This window comes from Lissotriton vulgaris, chromosome 5 (genome assembly GCF_964263255.1).
Source record: "Lissotriton vulgaris chromosome 5, aLisVul1.2, whole genome shotgun sequence".
Lineage (NCBI taxonomy): Eukaryota > Metazoa > Chordata > Amphibia > Caudata > Salamandridae > Lissotriton > Lissotriton vulgaris.
In genome coordinates, this window is record NC_141693.1 from 519057538 (window position 1) to 519078727 (window position 21190).

The 21190-nt window shown below is 46.0% G+C and overlaps 1 protein-coding gene across 4 annotated transcripts in view; it reads right to left on the bottom strand.

Moving 5' to 3' along the window:
* PTEN (phosphatase and tensin homolog) overlaps window positions 1-21190 on the bottom strand; it is a 283802-nt gene that overhangs the window by 152632 nt on the left and 109980 nt on the right. For all 4 annotated transcript variants that reach the window (XM_086921953.1, XM_086921952.1, XM_086921955.1 and 1 more), the window contains exons 2-3: window positions 13185-13269; window positions 9804-9848 (exon numbers count right to left, since the gene is read on the bottom strand). In XM_086921953.1, coding sequence (XP_086778079.1) covers window positions 9804-9848; window positions 13185-13269 — 130 coding nt within the window. The remainder of the gene's footprint in view (window positions 1-9803; window positions 9849-13184; window positions 13270-21190) is intronic.

Below are 21190 nucleotides of genomic sequence, written 5' to 3' on the forward strand. Positions count from 1 at the left end.
TCCTGGAAGAGTCTTCAAAGTATCACAAGATAGGTGGCTCCTCCCCTGGACTACAGTGCGCATGGGCATCGACTCCATCTTCAGATTGTTTTTAGCCATTGTGGCCAAGATGGAGTGAAACTCAGTGAATGATGACCATGCTAGAAGTATATGTGAATTCTGCAGCTGCTACAGGCGCCGGGGAGGAGGGCGGGCGATATGAATGTCAGCAGCCCTACATACCAAGAACAGATGCATACTGGTAAGTAGCATATTCGGTTCGAGGCATGTGGGCTGCTGAATTCATATCTGTGCATAGAATACATAGAAGTCCCGCCATTAACGGCGGCCGCCCGTGCCAGCCGCAGCAGTTTGGAAAAGTGTTTTGAGAACAGCCTGCCCTACAGCTGCCTGCTGTTTGGAGTGCACATCAACACAATAATGCTTTGTAAATGTGTGTGTGTGTGGTAGACCATGTGGCTGCTCTACATATGTCTTCCAAAGGAATGTTTCCAAGGAATGCCATAGAGGCCCCCAACTTTCTGGTGGAGTGGGCCCTTGGTGGAATGGTGAGAGTACGTTTGGCTTTCAGATAGCAGATCTGGATACATTTAACGATCCACCTAGCAATACCAGCCTTGGAAATAGGGTTACCTTTGTGGTGTGGTGCAAAGGCGACAAAGAGTTGCTTAGTCTTCCTAAAATCCTTGGTCCTATCGATGTAATACATCAGGGCCCTTTTGACGTCAAGGGTGTGGAGCATTCTCTCCGCCAATGACTCGGGATTTTGGAAGAAAACAGGCAATTCAATAGTCTGGTTGATATGGAATTGAGACACAACCTTGGGAAGAAATTTAGGGTTAGTGCGAAGCACCACCCTGTTAGAATGAATTTGAATAAATGGCTCTTGGATAGTTAGGGCTTGTAGTTCACTAACTCGCCGTAGCGATGTAATCGCTATGAGGAAAGCCACTTTCCACGTCAAGAACTGAATCTCGCAGGAATGCAGTGGTTCAAAGGGAGGACCCATCAGCCGGGTGAGGACCACATTGAGGTTCCACCCAGGAGCTGGTGGAGTCCGCGGAGGAATGACTCGTTTGAGTCCTTCCAGAAAAGCCTTAATGGCAGGCACCCTGAAGAGGGAGAGGTGCTGCCTATTCTGGAGATAAGCGGCCATCGCAGATAGATGTATGCGAATGGAAGCATAGGCCAGATTACATTTGTACAGATGGAAAAGGTAACAGATGATATTCTGAATAGAAGCATCCAGCGGGTTAATGTTGTGGTCTGCACAATAAATGACAAACCGCTTCCATTTTGCCGCATAGCATGCTCTGGTGGTGGGTTTCCTTGCCTCCAGAATGATGTCCATACAGTGGGAAGGCAAGTGCAGGTAGCCAAACTCTAGGACCTCAGGAGCCAGATCGCCAGGTTGAGCTGTTGCGGATCTGGATGCTGAATGTCGCCATGGCTCTGCGTCAGAAGGCTGGGTGCGAGACGTAGCCTCTGATGCGGTACCACGGACAGTTCTAGAAACGTGGTGTACCATGGTTGGCGAGCCCACGTTGGAGCAACCAGGATGAGAGTCATTGAGTGCTGCCTGAGCCACCAGCGGTATCAAAGGTGCTGGGGGAAAAGCGTATGCAAATTTGCCTGACCAGTTCATCCATATCGCATTGCCCTGCGACTGTGGGTGTGGGAACTTGGCGGCGACGCTTTGGCATTTTGCGTTCTCCCTTGTGGCGAACAGGTCGATCTCTGGATGACCCCACCTTCGGAAGTACGGTTGGAGTACTGATGGATGTATCTCCCACACGTGCATTTGGTGGCTGTGCCAGCTGAGCAGGTCCGCCATCTGATTGTCCTTGCCCGGGAGGTGTTCTGCCATGAGGAAGATGTTCCTCTGAATGGCCCACTTCCACATGCTCTGAGCCAGATGAGACAGCTGCGGAGAGTGTGTTCCTCCCGGCTTCTGAATGTAGTATATGGCCGTCATGTTGTCCGTCCGGATCAACACGACCTTGTTGCACAGATGTACTTTGAAGGCTTTCAGTGCCATGAAGATCGCCATCAGTTCCAGAACATTGATGTGCATCTTCCTCTGCTGTTGCGTCCCTAGCCCCTGCACAGTGTAATGGAGTACATGAGCTCCCCATCCCCGGAGAGAAGCGTCCGTCGTCAGGATGATCTGTGGCACAGGCTCTTGGAACGGTCGGCCCTTGCAAAGGTTTCGTGGATTCCACCAATGCAGAGAGTTGTATGCCCGACCGCTCACCAACACTAGGTCTTTTAACTGCCCGTGAGCCTGAGTCCACTGACGTGCCAAGCACTCCTGAAGCGGACGCATATGTAGCCTCGCGTGCGGGACTATGGAAATGCAGGAGGCCATCATGCCTATCAACTGCATGAACACTCTTGCTGGAAGCGAGTGTTGAGGTCTGAATTTTTGTATCAGCGATTGAATGCTGCTGACCATCACTGAATTTGGCTGTGCTGTGGCCGCCAGAGTGTTTATGGTCACACCCAGATACTGCCGTACGTGGGCTGGCTGGAGGTGGGATTTTGGGTAATTCAGTGAGAATCCCAGATTGTGCAGGAGGTGAATGGTGTGGGACATGTGGGCGGCACACTGCTGGGCTGACTTCGCTTGGATGAGCCAGTCGTCCAGATAGGGGTATACGTGGATGTTCCGTCTCCTGAGATGCGCCGCCACCGTCGCCAGGCACTTTGTGAACACCCTGGGTGCCGTGGTGACACCGAAAGGCAAAAGCTTGAACTGGTAGTGCTGGTTATGGATGGTGAACCCGAGGTATTTCCTGTGTGAAGGGTGCAGTAGAATGTAAAAGTATGCATCCTTTAGGTCTAAAGTTGCAAGAAAATCCCCCTGCCTGAGCAACGGAAGCACTTGCTGCAGGGTCAGCATATGGAAGTGCTCCGACAGGATGTAGTAGTTGAGTGGCCTGAGGTCCAGGATGGGACCCGTCCTTCTTTGGTATTAAGAAGTACAGGGAGTAGACCCCTGTGCCTCTTTCTTGCATAGGCACGAGCTCTGGTGCTCCTTTTTGCAGCATGACGGTGACCTACTGCTGCAATAAGTGCAAGTGCTCGTCCGACATAGGACGGTGCCTTGGGGGCATGTTGGGTGGAGTGGATGTTAACTCCAGACAATAACCGTATTGGATACGTTTTCTGACCCACCTGTCCGTGGTGATGGACTTCCAAACGGGCAGGAACTGCTGGAGTCTCCCCCGACCGGTGTTGTGTGGTCGGGGGGCAGTGACAAGGCGTCACTGTTTGCTGGTGGTAGAGGACCTGGAGTTGTTGTTGTCACGTCCTCTGCCCTTGGTGCTGTTGCCACGATATCCACCTGGACTCTTGTTGGCAAGTAGTCTGAGTGTTGCCCTTGTAGTATTGCGTGGACTGGGAGAGCTGACCCCTGGAGACGCCTCTAGTGCTGGAGCGACGAAAGGACCCACCCCGAAACTGCTGGAACTGTAAGGCACCCATGGATTTTGCAGTGTCAGTGTCTTTTTTTATTTTTTCTAGGGTGATGTCAACCTCTGGGCCAAATAGGTGATCTGGGTTAACCGTTTGGTTCAGGATGGTGGTTTGGATTTCTGGCTTGAATCCAGAGATTCTCAGCCAGGCATGTCTCCGAAGCATAACACTGGTGTTTATAGCTCTGGCAGCGGTATCAGCTGCGTCCAGAGCGCACTTAATGGAAGCGTTAGAAATTAGCTTCCCTTCTTGAATCAGCATCTCAGCCCCTTCTTTGTATTGATCAGGCAGGTGTTGCAACAGGGTCTCTAGTGTGTCGTAGTGCGCCCGGTCATAGCGCGCTAGAAGCGCCTGTGTGTTAGAGATGCGCCAGATGTTGGCTGCCTGTGCTGCCACCATCTTCCCCGAAGCCTCAAAGACCTTGGATTCTTTGTCTGGGGAGGAGCATCACCTGTAGTCTGAGAATTAGCCCTCTTCCGGGCATTCGAGACGACAAGGGAGTCCAGAGGCAACTGTCCTTTAATGTAGGTAGGATCAGTAGGCGCAGACTTGTATTTTTTGTCAATCCTAGGGTTTATCACCCTTGCCCTGGTAGGTTCTTTAAAGATCTCAGTAGCATGCTTTAAAACACCTTTCAGCATAGGCAGAGTTTTTACAGTTTTTTCAGATACTGAAAAAGTGTCAAAGAGGAAATCCACATCCACAGGGTCAGCATGCAGCTGGACATTGTGATTGTTAGCAGCCCGTTCAATGAGGGCATTGAAAGCAGCAGAGTCTTCTGTAGGTGAAGTCTTTGCAGAAAAAAGTTGAGGGTCTTAGCCTGAATGAGGATCCCCAGGGTCACCACCAGCTGCCCAGGGCTCATTTGTATCCTCAGGGTCTGTATAGACTGGATAACTGTATTCATCCTCATCATCTCCCTCACCAGCGTCCACATCTGAGTAAGTGGGCGACACATCATGAGTCTGTGGGGAAAGGGGTTCCACCAGGACGGGAGAGCAAGCAGAGTTCTTTTTCTTGAGGGATCTTGTACGACTCCATCTGGGGTTCCGGGGTGATTTTCCGCTTCAGGAGGGAAAGCCTGCCCGTTTCGGCGTCGATGAAGTGTTCCAGACGCTCATCCCCCGAAGGACGTCGAGGTCACGGGCCGGGAACCACCGCCGACGCCTTCGGCGCCGAGGAGACCTTTTCGGGCACGCCGGCCACTGCCTTAGGAGCGAAAGCCTTCGGCGCCGTCTTAGGCGGCAACGTGAAGTGGATCGGCGTGGACGCCTTAACTGGTTTCTCCACAGGTTTCGCAGGCGGAGGGTCCTTCGGATCGACCGCCGCGGTGCCCTCACGGTTGAGCTGCAGGGAGTCCGTCACCTTCTTAGTGAATGCGGCGGATGGGCGCGCCGGTTCAACGGAATCCTTCGAGGCCACTTTCGGAGTCGACTCACGGGGCGCAGCGCCCTTGGCCTTGTCGTGCGGACGCGCGGTAGTGAGGACCTTCGGGTCATCGAGTCGCTTCTTCGGGTCACCGAGAGTTTTCTTCGGTTCGCTGACAGCCTTCTTCGGGTCGACAAGGCCCTTGCCGGCGTCGACCGACCTCGGCGCCGACATCGACCACCTTCACTTTAGCCTTCGGTGCGGCAGACTTCGTCTCGACGCCCTTGACTTGACTTTTCGGCTCGACAGCCACCTTCGGCTTCTTCGGCGCCGAAGCCTCTGAAGTTTTTGATCCGACCAAAGCGATGCGCACTTTCGGTTTCGATGCTGGCACCTGCGCAGTATCTGGCGTCGAGACCGTAGGTTTTACTTTCGGTTTCGTTTTGCCAGGGAGTGGCTCTGTAACAATGTCCGTGGCCGGGCCCGAAGGCGGGGCCGTGGAACCCATATTGAGATCTTGGGTAAGGCCCGAAGGCGATCCCTCGACCAGGCCTTATAAATAGGCACGGCCCCAGAGTCAGTTTGAGGAAGCTCCTCATCTGAGCTATCCTCCATGGCCCTGAGGGCACCGTCGTCGTCTCCTACCTCCTCGACGACTTCTTCGCTTTCGAACACCTCAGCATCCGCGTCGTAGTCTTCTTCGACGTCCGACGCAGGGTTTGATTCAGAAACGTCCTGGATAGATTCGACCTCGACATCCCCCGCATCGAAGATGTCCACAGGCGCCAGAGCAGATTGCTGGGCCTCCAGGCGCGCAGCTCGTCGAAGCTTAAGTGTCTTCTTGGACCTGAAGCGTGAACAAGCCATACACTTGTCCTCATCGTGGTCCGGCGACAGGCACTTGTTGCACACCGGGTGGACGTCGATGTGGGGGGACTTCGAGTTACAGACCGGACATCTCTTAAATGGACTTCGTTCCATGATGGATGGTCGATAGGTCAGGAGCGTCGACTAGGCCTCCTGCGCCAAGAGCACGCGGAAGTAAGAATCCGGCTCAGAGCCGAGCTAGAAGAAGTAAAGCCGAACGCAAGACAATACCGACGTATAGACTAAAGACCTTTTGGTCTTAAGAAAGTTTTTCTATCGATTCCGACAAGAGGGAATTAAAGACATCCGAACCCAATGGCGGAAAAAAACAATCTGAGGATGGAGTCGATGCCCATGCGCACTGTAGTCCAGGGGAGGCGCCACCTATCTCTTGATACTTCGAAGACTCTTCCAGGACAATAATGTGCAATCATCCGGACCCAACACTAGGCGGCAATCTATGCACAGATATGAATTCAGCAGCCCACATGCCTCGAACACATCTCTGCAGAAGTGCCCCCACACACACACTTTTTGCCCCAATTTGGACTACTAGATGCTGGTTTTCGACTCCGAGAGCATTGAAACCTGGTAGTCATGCTCCAATGCCTCTGCTCACCCCCACAACGGTTATTTTCGACTTGATAATCCCAAATTCCCAAAGACCGTACACTCTTATATGTCCCTAGTATATGGTATCAGAAGTACTAAGGGTATAAGTGATAAAAGGGTCCGCAGCATAGATTTGTGCCACCCTGGGTTACCCAAGCTAACTACTGACAACAGGCCTGCCAGTGCAAACTGCTCGAACTCTATTGTGGCCTCACCATGTGCGGGACAGTCAATACACTACTTTTAATATATGTCAGGCACCCCTAAGGAAGGCCTCCTCAGCTCAGGAGGCAGCGTCCAGTATATTAAAGGTGAGGACATAGAAGTGCAAGCCTATATGTCCCTACAGGGGTGTTTCCCATTGGAAACTACTATAAGTGTTAGCAGTCCATAGGATAACATGGGCTTCCACCTGGGCATTCTTGAGGTTGCAGTTCTGTTACGTTATTGCCGAAATATGTCATGTTCGGTGTCAAACAACGTGTTCTCTCACCACTAACACTAATCTCATACCCTTGCTGACATGAAATGCACCCAGGTGGCCACCGTAGAAGATTTCAGCCTAGATGCCCCAGCTTCAATGTGCTCTGCCTGGCAAGATCGCGTTTTCTGTTACCAAGACAGGATTCTGACCTCCTGCCAGGCAGTGTGGGCACTCCCAGGAGTCAGGAACACAGGCATGGGCAGGAAGGAGGTCCTCCTCCTAAGAAGGCTAGTGAATTGGCACATCAAAGCGGTGCGCATTAAAGGCTGCATTGCCTCTGATATGCAGCAGGGCTGACTCGCTGTAGAGGAAACAGCCCTGCCTAGGCACATTTGATCCCACAGAGGTGGAAAATTAGTTAGTGAAGGAGGTGTACACCCCTAGAAGTCTAGCCACACCTCCAGGGGGGGCAGCCTGGTCTGTACACTATATTTGGTTTTCTGCCATATTTAGGAGGGGCAGAATAGAGGGTTGTGGGATCAAGCAGATCACCTATGCCCCTGGATGTGGTCACCTCAGCGGCAGAGTAGCTACCCATTGAACACTTTGCATCAAGGAAGGGCCAAGAGGAGACCCATGTTGCCGACAACAGAACTTTAGCCATTTCACCAAAGCAAAAGAGGGATAATGTGTCCCTGTCTCACAGACTTGGAACAGCACAATAGATACTCGTCCTTGGCTAAAACCCGGTATCCCCTGAACGAGGGTCCCCTGTGGTAGCCACAAGCACCCTCAGACTCCCCTGGACCACTGGCACTAGTCCCCTGCAAACTGTAGGTAAAAATACTCAGCAGATCTCAAGTATCACTGGCCATCAGGCCCTCTATGGGATCACCCAAATCCAGATGGCCCATTGCATTGTGAGAGTTGTAGTCCTGCCTGCCATGAGGTTTCAGGCCACTATCTCGCTCCCTGGGACCTCTTGAAGTGCTTTTCGCTGACCATACCACTGAAAAGGCTTGTTGGTCGCAAATCTAGAACTAACCCCCAAACTCAATGCTGCATCTACAGGGAACACCGTGCAACTGTCATCAGACGTCAGCAGATGTGCATCGTAAGCAGTAAAATCAGCATCCCCACTGTTCCCGTTCAGCACCACTGACAGCTAGGACAACTCTGCACCCAGACTCCACAAGCTAGGCAAAATTAAACGGACTGGCCCAGGGAACCCCCATGACTTTAACCTTGTAAGGGTTCCGCATAACTCCCTGCAAGTGACTATTGTCACTAGTAGTTTTTCCCCTTTGACCGGGTTATATTTTCTAGGTATTACTTTTCACTGATTTATTATTGCTTCCAAAATCTAGAACTCTGGTTATATGCATGTTATTCCGTTCGTTTTGGTGTCTACATTAAGATTAAAAATACACTCTTTTTATGAATTAGTATTGGATTTCGATCAATTTATTATTGTGAATGCAAGGAGTATCTTTGGGGTATCCCGATAGTAATACATGGCGAATTCTAACCTCCCGCACCACACAATACTCCCCTTTCCTACTTGGACATGTTAACTTCTATACTTAAGAGTCCCTCTGTGCCAAGCACTCAGTCCTCCCAACCAAGACAGTTATTTAAGTGAACGTCAAAGTAAAGCTTACCTAATTGCATGACTAATGCTATGGGGAGATACGTCCATCATCCTAGTCATGGTTAACTTTCTGCAAAGTCATAATCACACTGTATGCCCACCTTTGAATTTCTTGAAAATTAAACTGAAACATTACCAGTCATCAGACTAACAAACGAACAGTCATGACTGAGATGTAACTTCTTTAAGAGTCAGTTTTTTCAAAACATAAAAAACAGGGTGCCACTGCAAAGTAATGAAGACAAATCACAAACCTAGTGAACAAGTGTTAGAGAGGAAAGGAATGTGTTTGCTACTAAAATGGATAACATCTCACAGGTAGTTTCCATTGATGCAAATGTGATGATTTCTTCAACATATTTAGCTTTTTTTGCAATAAAATATTTCAGCAAATTTGAGTGAGCGTATAGTTTTATCAAAGTTGCTTTTATTGTGCAAAACTACTGAAGCTATTCACTGGATATCATTTTCCAATAACGTGGATAAAGTTATCCAGCCTTAGATTCCTTTCTCTTCTTTCAAATTATGATAGTTTTCCCTTCCATTTTTCTTTCTAAGCTTTTTCCAAAGTGCACAGCTCACAATTCCTTTACGCTTTACATTTCACCACAATATTTATTTCTGCAGTCATAAAAACTAAGTAAAGTAGCTGAACTGCTTAGAATCTTCCAAAGGGGAATGGACTAGCAAAGGTGGGAGAAAATAAATGTGCACAGACTACTGCAGCTACTAGTCTGAGTTGCAAACCAGACAATGAACATCGGTTTTGCACAATCACAGACAAAAACGTGCTGGCTTGCTTTGCTCCAAAGGACTTTAAAGAACTACAAGGCGTTCGTAAATAATGGCTGGACACCGCCAAAGAACCAGGAAGGATGTTAGCCATCTTGACAGGCTAAACAGAACACTACACAAACGCCTTGGAAATGGAAATCCAGCAGAGAAGGAAAAAAATTGATGAAAGCATTACAGATTTCAAATCTTTAGCAATGGTCTATCATTTAGAGGAAAGGGTAGGTATTAAAGAATCTCTATACTGGCCTATATGCTGGTGACAGAATTTGTGATCTGACAAGCAGAACTGAATCACGCCACCACATCAAGGGGACGGGTTAACTAAACAGTACTCTGCCTCATTTAAAAATAGGGCCAAACACCTACACCCCCCCCCTCCCCCCTCCCCCCCACAAACGCACACACTTCTAGATCTTGGAAGCAAACCTACACAGAGGTACATCAGAAATAATGTACAAAAGAGAAATTTGATAAGTGTGTAAAAGGGATTGCTGAAATTATGGGTTAGTATACAGTACAAATGTCAATATACTACAACTGTTACCACGTTAAAGCAGAAATAAACCTCACATTGCATTCTTAAATATATTCACAGAAAAAAATACTTACAAATTGTAGATCTTGTAGTAGTTTTTATGTTTTTGATCCAAAAACCTCAAAAAGGATAAACAAAAGGGTAATGTTACATAAATTACGGCATCAGCAATATTTCAGGTATTAACAAGTAAAACATTTATTTGTTTATTTCTCAGTGGTTTTAAAAACAAAGGAACTTTTTTTTTCTGTGCACTACTCCAAACACTAGGGACACTCCCACTCTTTGCACATTTAACAAGCCATGATCTCGCTCTCAGCCCTATTAATGCTCCCAGTACCTAGCTTGCTCTCAGAAAACCTCAATTCTGCCATTCTTCCTTTCACCCCAAGGTGAATGACACAGACTGAGGGAGAAAACTAGTGATGTGTTATGAAAGCTTCACTCAAGGACACAAGTACACAATAAAAGTTTCACATAAGGTAGCCTTCACTCAGGGGATAGGTGTTGCTATAATGCAGAAATGTATTTTGTGCTTGGCACAATGTAATCCCGTACTTGAAATTACAAAGACCATTCTTAGGGTTATTCGAGCTAACCTGACAGGACAGCTGTCACCAGACCATATGTGACCATAACCTCTTAAAAAAGCTTAACGGGTACGTTTTGGCTCCAACCATGCGGTGACTGTCCGCTCTACCAGTTTCTGACTGAACAGAGGTTGTGCACATCCAATGAAATATAGGGAGAGAAAGCTTTTGCTCAGTTTAGTAGGCCCCAGTTGGTTATGAAGCCAAGCTAACCATCTGGTAAAACATTTTATGAAAAGTTACAACATTGCAGTAGGCATGCCTTACTTATTGCAAAAAGAATATGTTGGAAGTGATAGCCTTTCCGGGTGAAACTGGACAATCCGGAAAGCAATGCTACATTTGATAAAAAGTAGGTCACATACAAAATAGTGATTTATCGGGAAACTGATTCCTGAGGAAGTTAAGACATTGGAACTAGTAACTACTCGGTTAGTATTTGCTCACCAAGGTTCCATGAAAGGAATCAAGATACAAGTTGTAATAACACATTTGCTAATCGCCATATTTAATCATCCGCAACCATGACCATATTATTAGTCATGTACATGCTTGGATACCCATGTAATACTAACATGCGTAAGTTCTCTTGCCTCTATAGCACCAGGACTCATTTCCAAGGCTTGGACTACAGAACCAGAATTCACAATGAAGCAAGTCTATCTTCTCTGATCTGTTCTTGAATCTATTTTCAATGCCCATAGTTTATTCTGAAGAGAAACTGAAGCACCTTTGAATACAGATATCTAAAGTTGGAGAAATTTGTAGTGGGATTAGAATTAAATGTTTATTTGGTGAGGCGAAGTTCTGTCATGCTGTATAGCGATATCAATTATTTTTGCTGAATAAACACATTTCATGCTCAAAGTGTTATGATATATATTTTTCTTTCAAAGATAAATCTGTTTAGTGGATTCGAGCTCACAAGACAGGAAATGGTTATAACCCCACATCAGAACGAGAAATGAAACCGGTGGCGTAGGCTATAAGTGGTTATTTACCTCTTCTCTCCGAAAACATTTGGGGAGAGGAGAGTGAAAGCCACTGCTCTACTTTCAATAATAACACTGATGTTTAGGGCAGCGGTTATCCAAGAGCCCATTGGGCTACGTTGTGTCACACCGATTCGCCCCATGAAAACAAATGAATGTGAAGGACACGCTTATGTGTAAGGTGGTAACACTCATTATTCACATCAAAGTTATCTATGCTTTCAATAGTCTTAAAATTCATATAAACCTCTAGAAATGTTTAATTGGTATCACATGAGTATCACAAGTGTAAATGAGAATTAAGTTGTTTATGTGCTATAAACAAAATGTATACGGATATTTTAATACATTTGGTCACTACACAACCAGTTATACCCATTCTTAAAAAACAATACAATTATATCACATAAGTAAAGTAGTAGAAGACTTTTACATTTAGTTGATACCGTGGTATCATATGGGATTAAATTAATGGTTATAAATGATCTATGTTCAAACAAATGTTACTATAAAACTCAATTATAAACAGTTGTTTTCATTTCATTATTAGCGACCATTTTAATCATTATCATTAAAAAAATTACTAGGTAATTCCCATTAGTGTCTAATAAAGTCCACATAGGAAGACATAAAATGTATCCTGATGTCATTTTTAAAACATAATCAGTTTCTGATTTCTAACATTGACGAAATTAACGATCAAAAAAGGCAAGCTTTTCCGGTAGATGATGCCCAGTAGATTTTAGATTTGGAGTAATTCTGCTGCACAAGGACTGCTTGAAGGTTGGCACTTATCTTTTCATGTGTTCTGCAAAACATCTGGACCATTCTACATCTGAAAATCATTTTGTTAAGTTTCTCACTCACTCAACCTTAAAGTAAATGGAGACCTTTACCATACAATTATGGAGATATAATAAGGAAACTCGGTAACATTAAAAACAGCAGAAAAAAAGACAAAAGGAGAGTCAAACTCAAGCAGGACCTTTACTCTAGAAATGTCAGACTGTGGGTTGAACAAGCTGTAGATGTAGCACATTCTAGTAAACAAACATTGGCAATGCCAATAAGTTTGGCTTTAAAGGAATATTTTCTGTAATTGTGAATTACAAGTAGAAATCTTGAGAATAGATATGCATTTTATGTGGAAGAAAAGAACTGTACAATATTATTGATGTAGGTTAAAACTCAGGTGAAAGTTGCACTGTCAAGACCAATAAAAAAAAAACTCCATGTACGTCATTGACTGCCCTACTCCCATGTGTGCTGCTGCCACACAAATGCACCAAGATTATTTTAAAACACTTTAATAGCATTACAATGTCATGTGTGCCCCTTAAAGTTCAGATTCAGGCAGTTGGATGAATAAAAAAAAGAGGCTCACAGCTGTGTTAAAGACAAGCACTCTTTTGTAAAAGTATACAACACATGTCCAATCAAAACATGCACCCCTGGCTCCATACATGTGGGGGGAGCCAAAGCCCCTCTCCTGGCGGTTCGCACATAATGGTCTGGCAAAAGCTGCGCTGTAATGCCAGACCATAAAAACTGACTGCTTACAAAAATCATTGGCTTCATACCCAGACTGGTTAAAAAATATGTGTTGTATATTCAAATTTAACCGCACTGAGAGACAAAGACATAACAGAGCTGAGGGTGGGTCAGTCCAGTATGGGGTCCTGACTACCTCTTTACCACCAGTGGAGGAGATTCAGGGATGGGTAGGTGAAGGTTATTATGTATCCCTCCTGATTAAAGCAGTAGAACCATACACAACCAGACATACCTGTAGGCTGTTTAGTACGAAATGTATGCACTCCAACTACTGAACAACACGCTCATCCTGGAGATATTGAAACAACAAAAACCTTACCTTACAACATCGTCAATGTTGTTTCTGTATACACCTTCAAGCCGGTCTGCTGGAAATCCCATGGCAATAATGTTTGGATAAATATCTGTACATATAATATTAAGGAACTGTGTTGAAATTTTTGGAAAAAAACATCAGAAATTAAATCACAAGTTGATAAATAAAATCCATAATGGACAGTCTTAGTACTGAAAACTAAACTACACAATACGAGTAGAGCTAAACACGACAACTTTATTTTTTTGAGAAAGGGACAGAATACAAACAAAAACCAGCATTAGCAATGCCTATAGCACAAGCTTCTAAAGTGCCTTTTGCGTCACTCATTAATAAATCATACATGCAATGGTCTAGTAGCCCATTGTCCACTTGCACTCACTCTCCTGATGCCCCAAAATCTAGGATTTAAGGTTTATTCCTGACACCACAAACTCAGTTCTGATCTGACTTGCACCAAGGACAAAAGAAGAGACCAGGGTCTGTAACAAGAGCTGCACAAACCAAAAGAGTTTGACTCTGCATATGTGACAACCTTCTAGGAACTGAACGAAAACGGCTCGTCCTGGACCAGAGTTTGGTTCCCCTAGACAGCGGGACACCTTTGAGAGTCAAAGGCATCACCAGACCCCATGGACTAATGGCACTAGTCTCCTGCAACAGCAGGTAAAACAGCACACCGGATCTGAAGAATCGCTGGTTATCGGCCCTCCGAGTGATACCCGAAAAGCAGATGGTCCAGTGCATTGTGGGAAATGTAGTCCTGGCCGACATTACATTTTAGGCAGCTACCATGTTCCCCAGGACCTCCGGACAGCGGACATAAGACTGCTGTGGGTACCACTGCTAAGGATTGTTGGTCGCCAGTCTAACAAAGACCCCTTTTACTTGACGCTGCACCTCAAGGTAACACTGCAAAACCTTCATCAGACATCAGCAGTGGCTTCGATGTAGACTTCTTGCACCCTGCTCCCCACAAGCATCATGTAAGCTCTAAAACCAGCACTCCCGCAGGTCCCGCTTCAGCACCAAGGACAGCCAGGATAAATTGGCGCTGGGCTTCTCGAGCCAGGTAAAATCGAACTGACTGTTGTAGCTTGATCCTTCGACCCTCATTAGCTACCCTCCTTGGTTCCACGCTATTTGACCAGCTAGTGACCGATTATCATTACCACATGATGCCTTTGACTGCAATGCAAAAGTATTGAATTCTTGTGATTTATGTTTTCTTCTAAAATCCATGACTTCGCTCATATGCATCTAATCACATTATTTACTGTTCGGGTTGGTACGCTGAAATGCTTAAAAGCCCGACTGCTCTTTGCCACCCTACCAGGAGAGCTAAGGATGTATTATTGTGAATGCAAGGACCATCTCTGAAGTTTGTGAGAATATTGCATGGGGAAACCTAACCAGCATCACCACATAATACTCCAAATTCCTACAGAACACCACGCAGATGAGGGGATTTCATTCCGGATAAGGCTACTGTCGGAGTCACTATGTTATGGTGCTGTCTGCAGGGCCGGATTTAGGGTGGACTGACCAGTGCAGCCACACCTGGAAAAGAGCTGGGGAGGAGAGGGGTTGTCTGTGTTTACAAATAACTTATTCAGATTTCCTTCCGTGTTGAGTTATTTTGAAAGTTTTTTTGTTGCCTGAAAACTGCTAAAGGGGTTAAAGTTCCTACTAAAGAGGGATAGAAGTGTTGTCTAGTGCTACTTGTGACTCATAATAAAGTAGCACAGAGGGTTAAAATGCCTGCTGCAAAGTATACCATACAGATCACAGAGCCGTATTTTATGTGGGTAGCTCGTTTGTTTACTGCTTTTGTCACAGAGATGCTTTTGTTACTTGCAGTTTATAAGTTACAATCCTACTATAGCACAATGACCTATGAACAGTCATGAAGGAGCTGCATGTTAACTGCATGGTATAGGTAATCTGATGTTTTCTCCCTCAATATTCCATTATCCTAAAGTCGCTAAATAGGATTTGTTTCAGTAGAAATGCATGCTTATTTAGTGAAGCCAACCTCAACCTCTGTGATACAATTTACATCCAGAGTTAGTGCTTCTCCAGACCAAACAAACAAACACTCTTTAAAATATACTATGGATTACGTGTAATTCCTAGCAATCCTCATTGCCTTTTTAACAATTCCTATAGATTGATTTATACACCTATGATTCATTGACTCTATAGAAGGTGTGTGTAATGTAAAGTGATTCAACAGCCTGCATTGATATGAGTAGCGCTATAAAACGGTTGTAATCTAGGTGAGAGAGGGGCTGTGGAGAGATCAGGGGCACTGCTGGTGGGTAGTATTAAAGGAATCATCGGAAAAGAAAGTCCTTGGAAAGGCTGTTGAAGCAAAAAGGATAGTCACAGTGGGCATCACCAGCGGCAAGACCAGCCCTGGTTTTTGTAAAATCTCACACTTTTTATCAGTTGTCTAAATCGATTAACTTGTGTTGACACCTGCTGATTTGATTAAAATGGCGGTCCTCACCAAATCCTTGTACCTATTCAAAAAAATTCCCATCCCATTGGACAAGCAAATTTTTGGCTAGCATATACTTGGAACTTTCCATCTGGTTATGCGCTGGGAAGCAGACACGGTTCCATTGGAATAATCTAACAAGGTTCTCTAACAGCGAGTGCTTTCCTGATTTAGAACAATACTGTCTGGCAGCCCAGTTCCACTTTGTGGCGTATTGATTGCACTCCAAATACCATATGCCACATCAAGGAGTGGATAAAGAGCAGGTGGAGTATGTATGTATGTATGTATAGGCATTTATATAGCGCACTACTTACCCAGAGGGTCCCAAGGCGCTTCGACCGCTGCGAAACCCTTCCTGGCTTCCCTGAGAGATGGTCCCTTAATGGGTATCTCCAGGGTGAGACCAGGCATCCCCGGCGGTCTGGTGGGGCCGTTAGTGAAGATGAGGCAAGCTAATGCCCAGAGTTGCCGAGTGTGATCGCTGATCAGAGTGGGCACCGAGGCGAGAGAATTATCGAGTCCGCTGACCCTGGTCCAGAAACCTGCCGCGCCGGGAATCGAACCCTGGTCCCGGGCCGTCCTCTGCTCTCGGGTCTGCCGCCTCTAACCAGTGAGCCACACTCTGGGACGCGCAAGTCTATCTTTTCCATAATATGTCCTAACCAAGTCCCATCAAGCAGAGAGATCAGGGTTTGGGTGTTTTGGATGGCGAGAAAGACGGAGGGCAAATATCTTGGTGCTCTCCTGCCATCCCGCTTATTAATAGCCCCTTGCTACCTCTGTCAAGGATGAAACAGTCAGGGAGAGGCTGGTGCAAAGGATGCGGACTAACACAGGTTACTTGTCCTGATTCGTTACGTTCTTGCCTTTTGGTCACTTAAAAGAATTACAGCTTGCTAATGCCTTTGAAATGTAAGCATACTTCAGGCTGTTTCAGAGAGTAACACTATTTCCCCACATTTCCGAGGCAGCCTCCCGTTTTTGATCCATTGGCGCAAGCAGTACATTTAATTAACCCTAAACGATGCAGGTCTATTTTGCAGACCTTCACGGATGCGTGGCTGTTCCGGTTACAACCGGCAATGTGTGAGCAGGGAGGCAGACCCTATCACTTGATACTTCAAGTTCTCTCTAATGGCTCTGATGACTTATATGTGAGGTTATAGAACTTGTTCTTGTCTGACAAAAGCTATTAGATGGCTTTAACCAATTTTTCTCTTTGCAGGTTCCATCTTGGTATGGTTTGAACTTCCCGTCTTGCATGTCGTTTGTCCTGCAGTCTTTCCAGGTTCAAGAAAAAAACAAGAACAGGGAGGGAGAGGAGGGAGTGGATTCTGTCTCCCCTAGTAATTTTATTAAACAAAAAGGAATCCACTCTTGCAGTGGTAGTGGTCCCTACAGTGGTGGGGAGCACACAGTGTTGTATAAATACCCCTCACACACCAACAGGCCCTTGGTGTCATGCTTCATCATCGGGGTCTTCGCACCCCTCTACGGGATGCGGCGTGCTGCGACTCACGACTACGTAGGAGCACTTGAAGTGGACTATGTGTTGGTGTGTGTGAAGGGAATAAATGTGAGTGGTGGGGTGAAAGACCGTGATAGTTAAAAGATACCTGGCTCGTAGGAGAAAAAATAATAAAAAGTTTTTATTAAGCCCTCGGCTGGTATCGTTAAAAAAGTGCAGTGTGAGGTTGTTTATACTAGTTAGGGTACATCAACCTCTCTAGTGCGTCGACATGTTTCGGAGTGACAAGGACTCCTTCTTCAGGACGGGGATGTGCACTATTATCCCCACCTTACTCACATGTGTGTAGATGTCAAAGTGTGCTCTACAAACATAAAATAGGTGAAATGTACCTATTAGTGTTATATTAAATACAGTCCGTTGCGCCCAATTGGCGTTGTTAATACAGAACCTGTGAATGAATAAAAACATTATCAACTATACCATTACATTATGATATTGAGAAAAAACCTGTGTAGGTACACAGGAGGGTGATGAAGAACCAAAAATAAGGCTCAAAACCCTGTAAAAGAAAAGGACATAGACAAACACATAGACTAGGACACACATGGATTTGATATAGTCGCCAATAGAATCCCTGGGATAGAATAGTGGGAAAAAACACATTATTTTGTAAATATATAGTTCTTACTTTTGGACTAAGGCTAACTAGCCTCATGAGCCTAGGCGTAGTATTGGGGGTTCTGTTGTCTCCTTGCTCAATGTAGCAACCTAAGAGGATGTCAAAAGAGAAGGGGACAACGTGGATTTAGAATCTAAAACGCTGTTTGTGAGAAAATAAGTTTCTCCATGTTCCAAGGTCTGAACTCACGGTTACTGCCAGAAGTGGTAGGCTGTCATCCCCTCAACGCGGCTCCGACGTTATGTCGAGTCGTATTGGACAAATGCTTTATATAGTAGTAGTAATTGCCTCAATTAGTGCTTAATAGGAATCGGAAAATGCCCAAAGAAGGACCTGGACACGGGAAATCAGGTCCGGTCCTGCGCGCATGTAAAGGGAGTGTCTGGATCAACCGCGCATGCGCGGGCGAGTAGCGTTTGGGCTTCCTCGCATGCGCGAAGGACACTGGTTTCCTGCGCATGCGCGTTATACCGGATTAAGCATCAGGCTCCGGGCGTGCTATTTATCGGTGGAATATTCGTTATTAGCAAGGGCAAGCAGATTCAATCGGGGAAACAGTTTTAAAACATTTAAACATACTTTGCAAAGGATCTTTATGTCTAGGACGTTATTTATGTTAAGTGTTATTAAAGGGGGAGCATTCCTGGTTAATTTCTGTTGATAATGGTGTCACTTCATGTTTTTACTAACAACATATATGGTCTAGCTCATCATAAGGTTTGAGAAAATACTGTTGCTTGGCAGTCTGTAAAATACATTAATCTTAGCTGGCTCCAGGGAATGGAGTCATTTAGTCCGGTGGTTAAGCATGAGCGAATTTTGCGGATCTCGCGTTCGCGAATTTTGCGGATTTGCAATCCGCAAAATCCGCGAATTCTCGCGAATTTTTTTTTTTTTGTGTTTGCGCGGGTTTCTGCCAGTTCGCGAGGGTTTTGTACAATGTCGCAAATTGCGAACTTACCTGTCGGGTCGCAAGTTTCGCGAACTTGTTGTTTCTACGTGTCCAGCCTGTTTGGGACACTCTTCTTCATCACTGCCACTCTCTGTCACCACTGCCACTCTCTGACTACTCATGCCACCCTCTGGCCCACCCATGCCACCCTCTGTTTCATCACCACACCCTCTGGTTGTCCAGTGTACATTATTTTCGGCAAAGCAAAGCACACCTTCCCTGCCTCAAGTGACCTGAATTAATTTGGGGCTGATTAATGTGTCACAGAATATTTTTTTAGCTGGCACCTGCTTCCTTAGTGCGCCCTGATTAGTGATCTTTTGCACTTGCTAAGTGCTTTCATTGTTGCAAAATTAGTTACAACACCTGCCCTGCCCCAACTGACAATAATGAATTAGGGGCTGATTAATGGATTTTAACTTCCAGCCTGGCTCCTGCTTGTCTCCCTTAGCTGTAATTCAGGACCTTTGTGGCATATGTGTAACTATTCTGAGGTTCAGAGCAGGGTCACATAATAGTTTCAACTGGCAACTGAACTCTGGAGGGGCCCCTCAGGAAGCACTACAGGAAATGGCTACTAATGATGAGCCTGAACTTTTGAACCTGGTAAGTAGTTACTTTCAGTTTTGCTAAGATCGTATTTCTGCAATTTTGCACTTATTCGCAGGGCGCGAACTCACGCGAACAGTGCGAGCAAAATCCGCTGCTCGCGGATTTGCGGATTTTGCGGGAGATTCGCGAATCTCGCGGATTGCGAATTTCCCGAAAATCCGCAAAATCCGCGAGCGGAACGGATTTTCCGCCCATGCCTACCGGTGGTGTCTGTGACCAGTCGGAACACCCACCCACCTTTGCTCCTTCTCAAATAAACCTGTTTCTGATGGAAGTTGTTCAATCACTGTCCAGTGTAATTCATTCACACAATGCTGTTTTTCCAGAAAGTGTGCTGCCATCTTAGCACCTTCGCTGCTATTGATATTTTCCTCCTGTGCTGACCATCCTTATTTCCCATTGTTCAGCTCGTCATCAGCACAGCTCTACTGTGCCTCATGACGAGCTCAGCTCGTCATGAGCATCGAAGGGGTTAATAGTTGATTTCTTGCATCTTATATTGCTTTTATGTTCATTTATCCTGGTTTTTGCAGCTCGTGTGGTCATCCCCACATATTCCTTCTTGCATGGGCATTTAATTAGGTAGACCACGTTCCTGCTGTTGCAGTTAGTGAAGGCTCTTTGAACACCATTTTGTGTTCACAAGCCAGTGAAACCAGCCCCCCCTGCCCCCCCCCGCAACAGGGATATTCTACATCAGAGGGTGCTTCTGTGAGCTGTTTAAACTGAGTTTACTAGGGCCTGTGCACTTCGTTTTTTGGCCAGCAGAGGGAGTAAAGTTTTATTCAAACAGTATTGTTAGATTTTAAGTTAGTGAGGTCTTTACCTGCAGAAGTCCAAAGTGTAGATTGAGTCGGTCGGTCTCCTAGCAGATTCTGAACAGGAGAAGCAGCTTCCAACTGCCTGGCCAGCAAACCTTGTCTGAGGTCTCAGGGACCTTATATATGGTCTGCTAGTGGTTGGTAGATGTGTACACTGATTGGTGGTTGCACATGGTGTTTCTATTGGATTAGAGTTAATGTCCTCATTGGTTGGGTATTTGAGGGTTCTTATTGGTTTCTGGGTCTGTGATTCAATCATTGTAGGGTTGGGGCTAAGGTTAGGATTTCTATTTTGGGACTAGGGCTTCCTATGTTATTGGTTGTTGGGAGTAGGGTGGCACTAGGGCTAAGGTTAGACCTTTAATTGGAAGTAGCGATTAGGGCTTCTGGTGGGATTGGTTGCTGGACTAGTTGTGGGACTAAGATTAGGGTTAGGCTTTCTATTGAAAGTAGGGCTAGGGCTACCTGTGCCATTGGTTGCTTGGACTTGGGTTGGGACTACTGGTAGGGCTAGGGCCTTTATTGGATGTAGAGAACAGGGTTTTCGAACTGTTTGGGTGCTTGGACTAGGGCTAAGATTGGCTGTAAAGTCCTGGTATCCTATTGGTTCTAGATTTTAATGTTAGTGTTGTGATTGGATAGCGTTAGAACTAGGGTTCCCATTGGCTGAAGGGGTCACCTGATTACTAAGGCTATAAAAGGCCAGGGTTAGGGCATCTGAGGGCAAGGGCAGAGAGAGGGCAAGGGCAGAGAGAGGGCAAGGGCAGAGAGAGGGCAAGGGCAGAGAGAGGGCAAGGGCAGAGAGAGGGCAAGGGCAGAGAGAGGGCAAGGGCAGAGAGAGGGCAAGGGCAGAGAGAGGACAAGAGCAGAGAGAGGACAAGGGCAGTTGCCCCTTTGAGCCTGTTAAGGGCAGAGAGGACAAGGGCAGTTGCCCCTTTGAGCCTGTTCGAGACTTGTCGGGTCCAGGG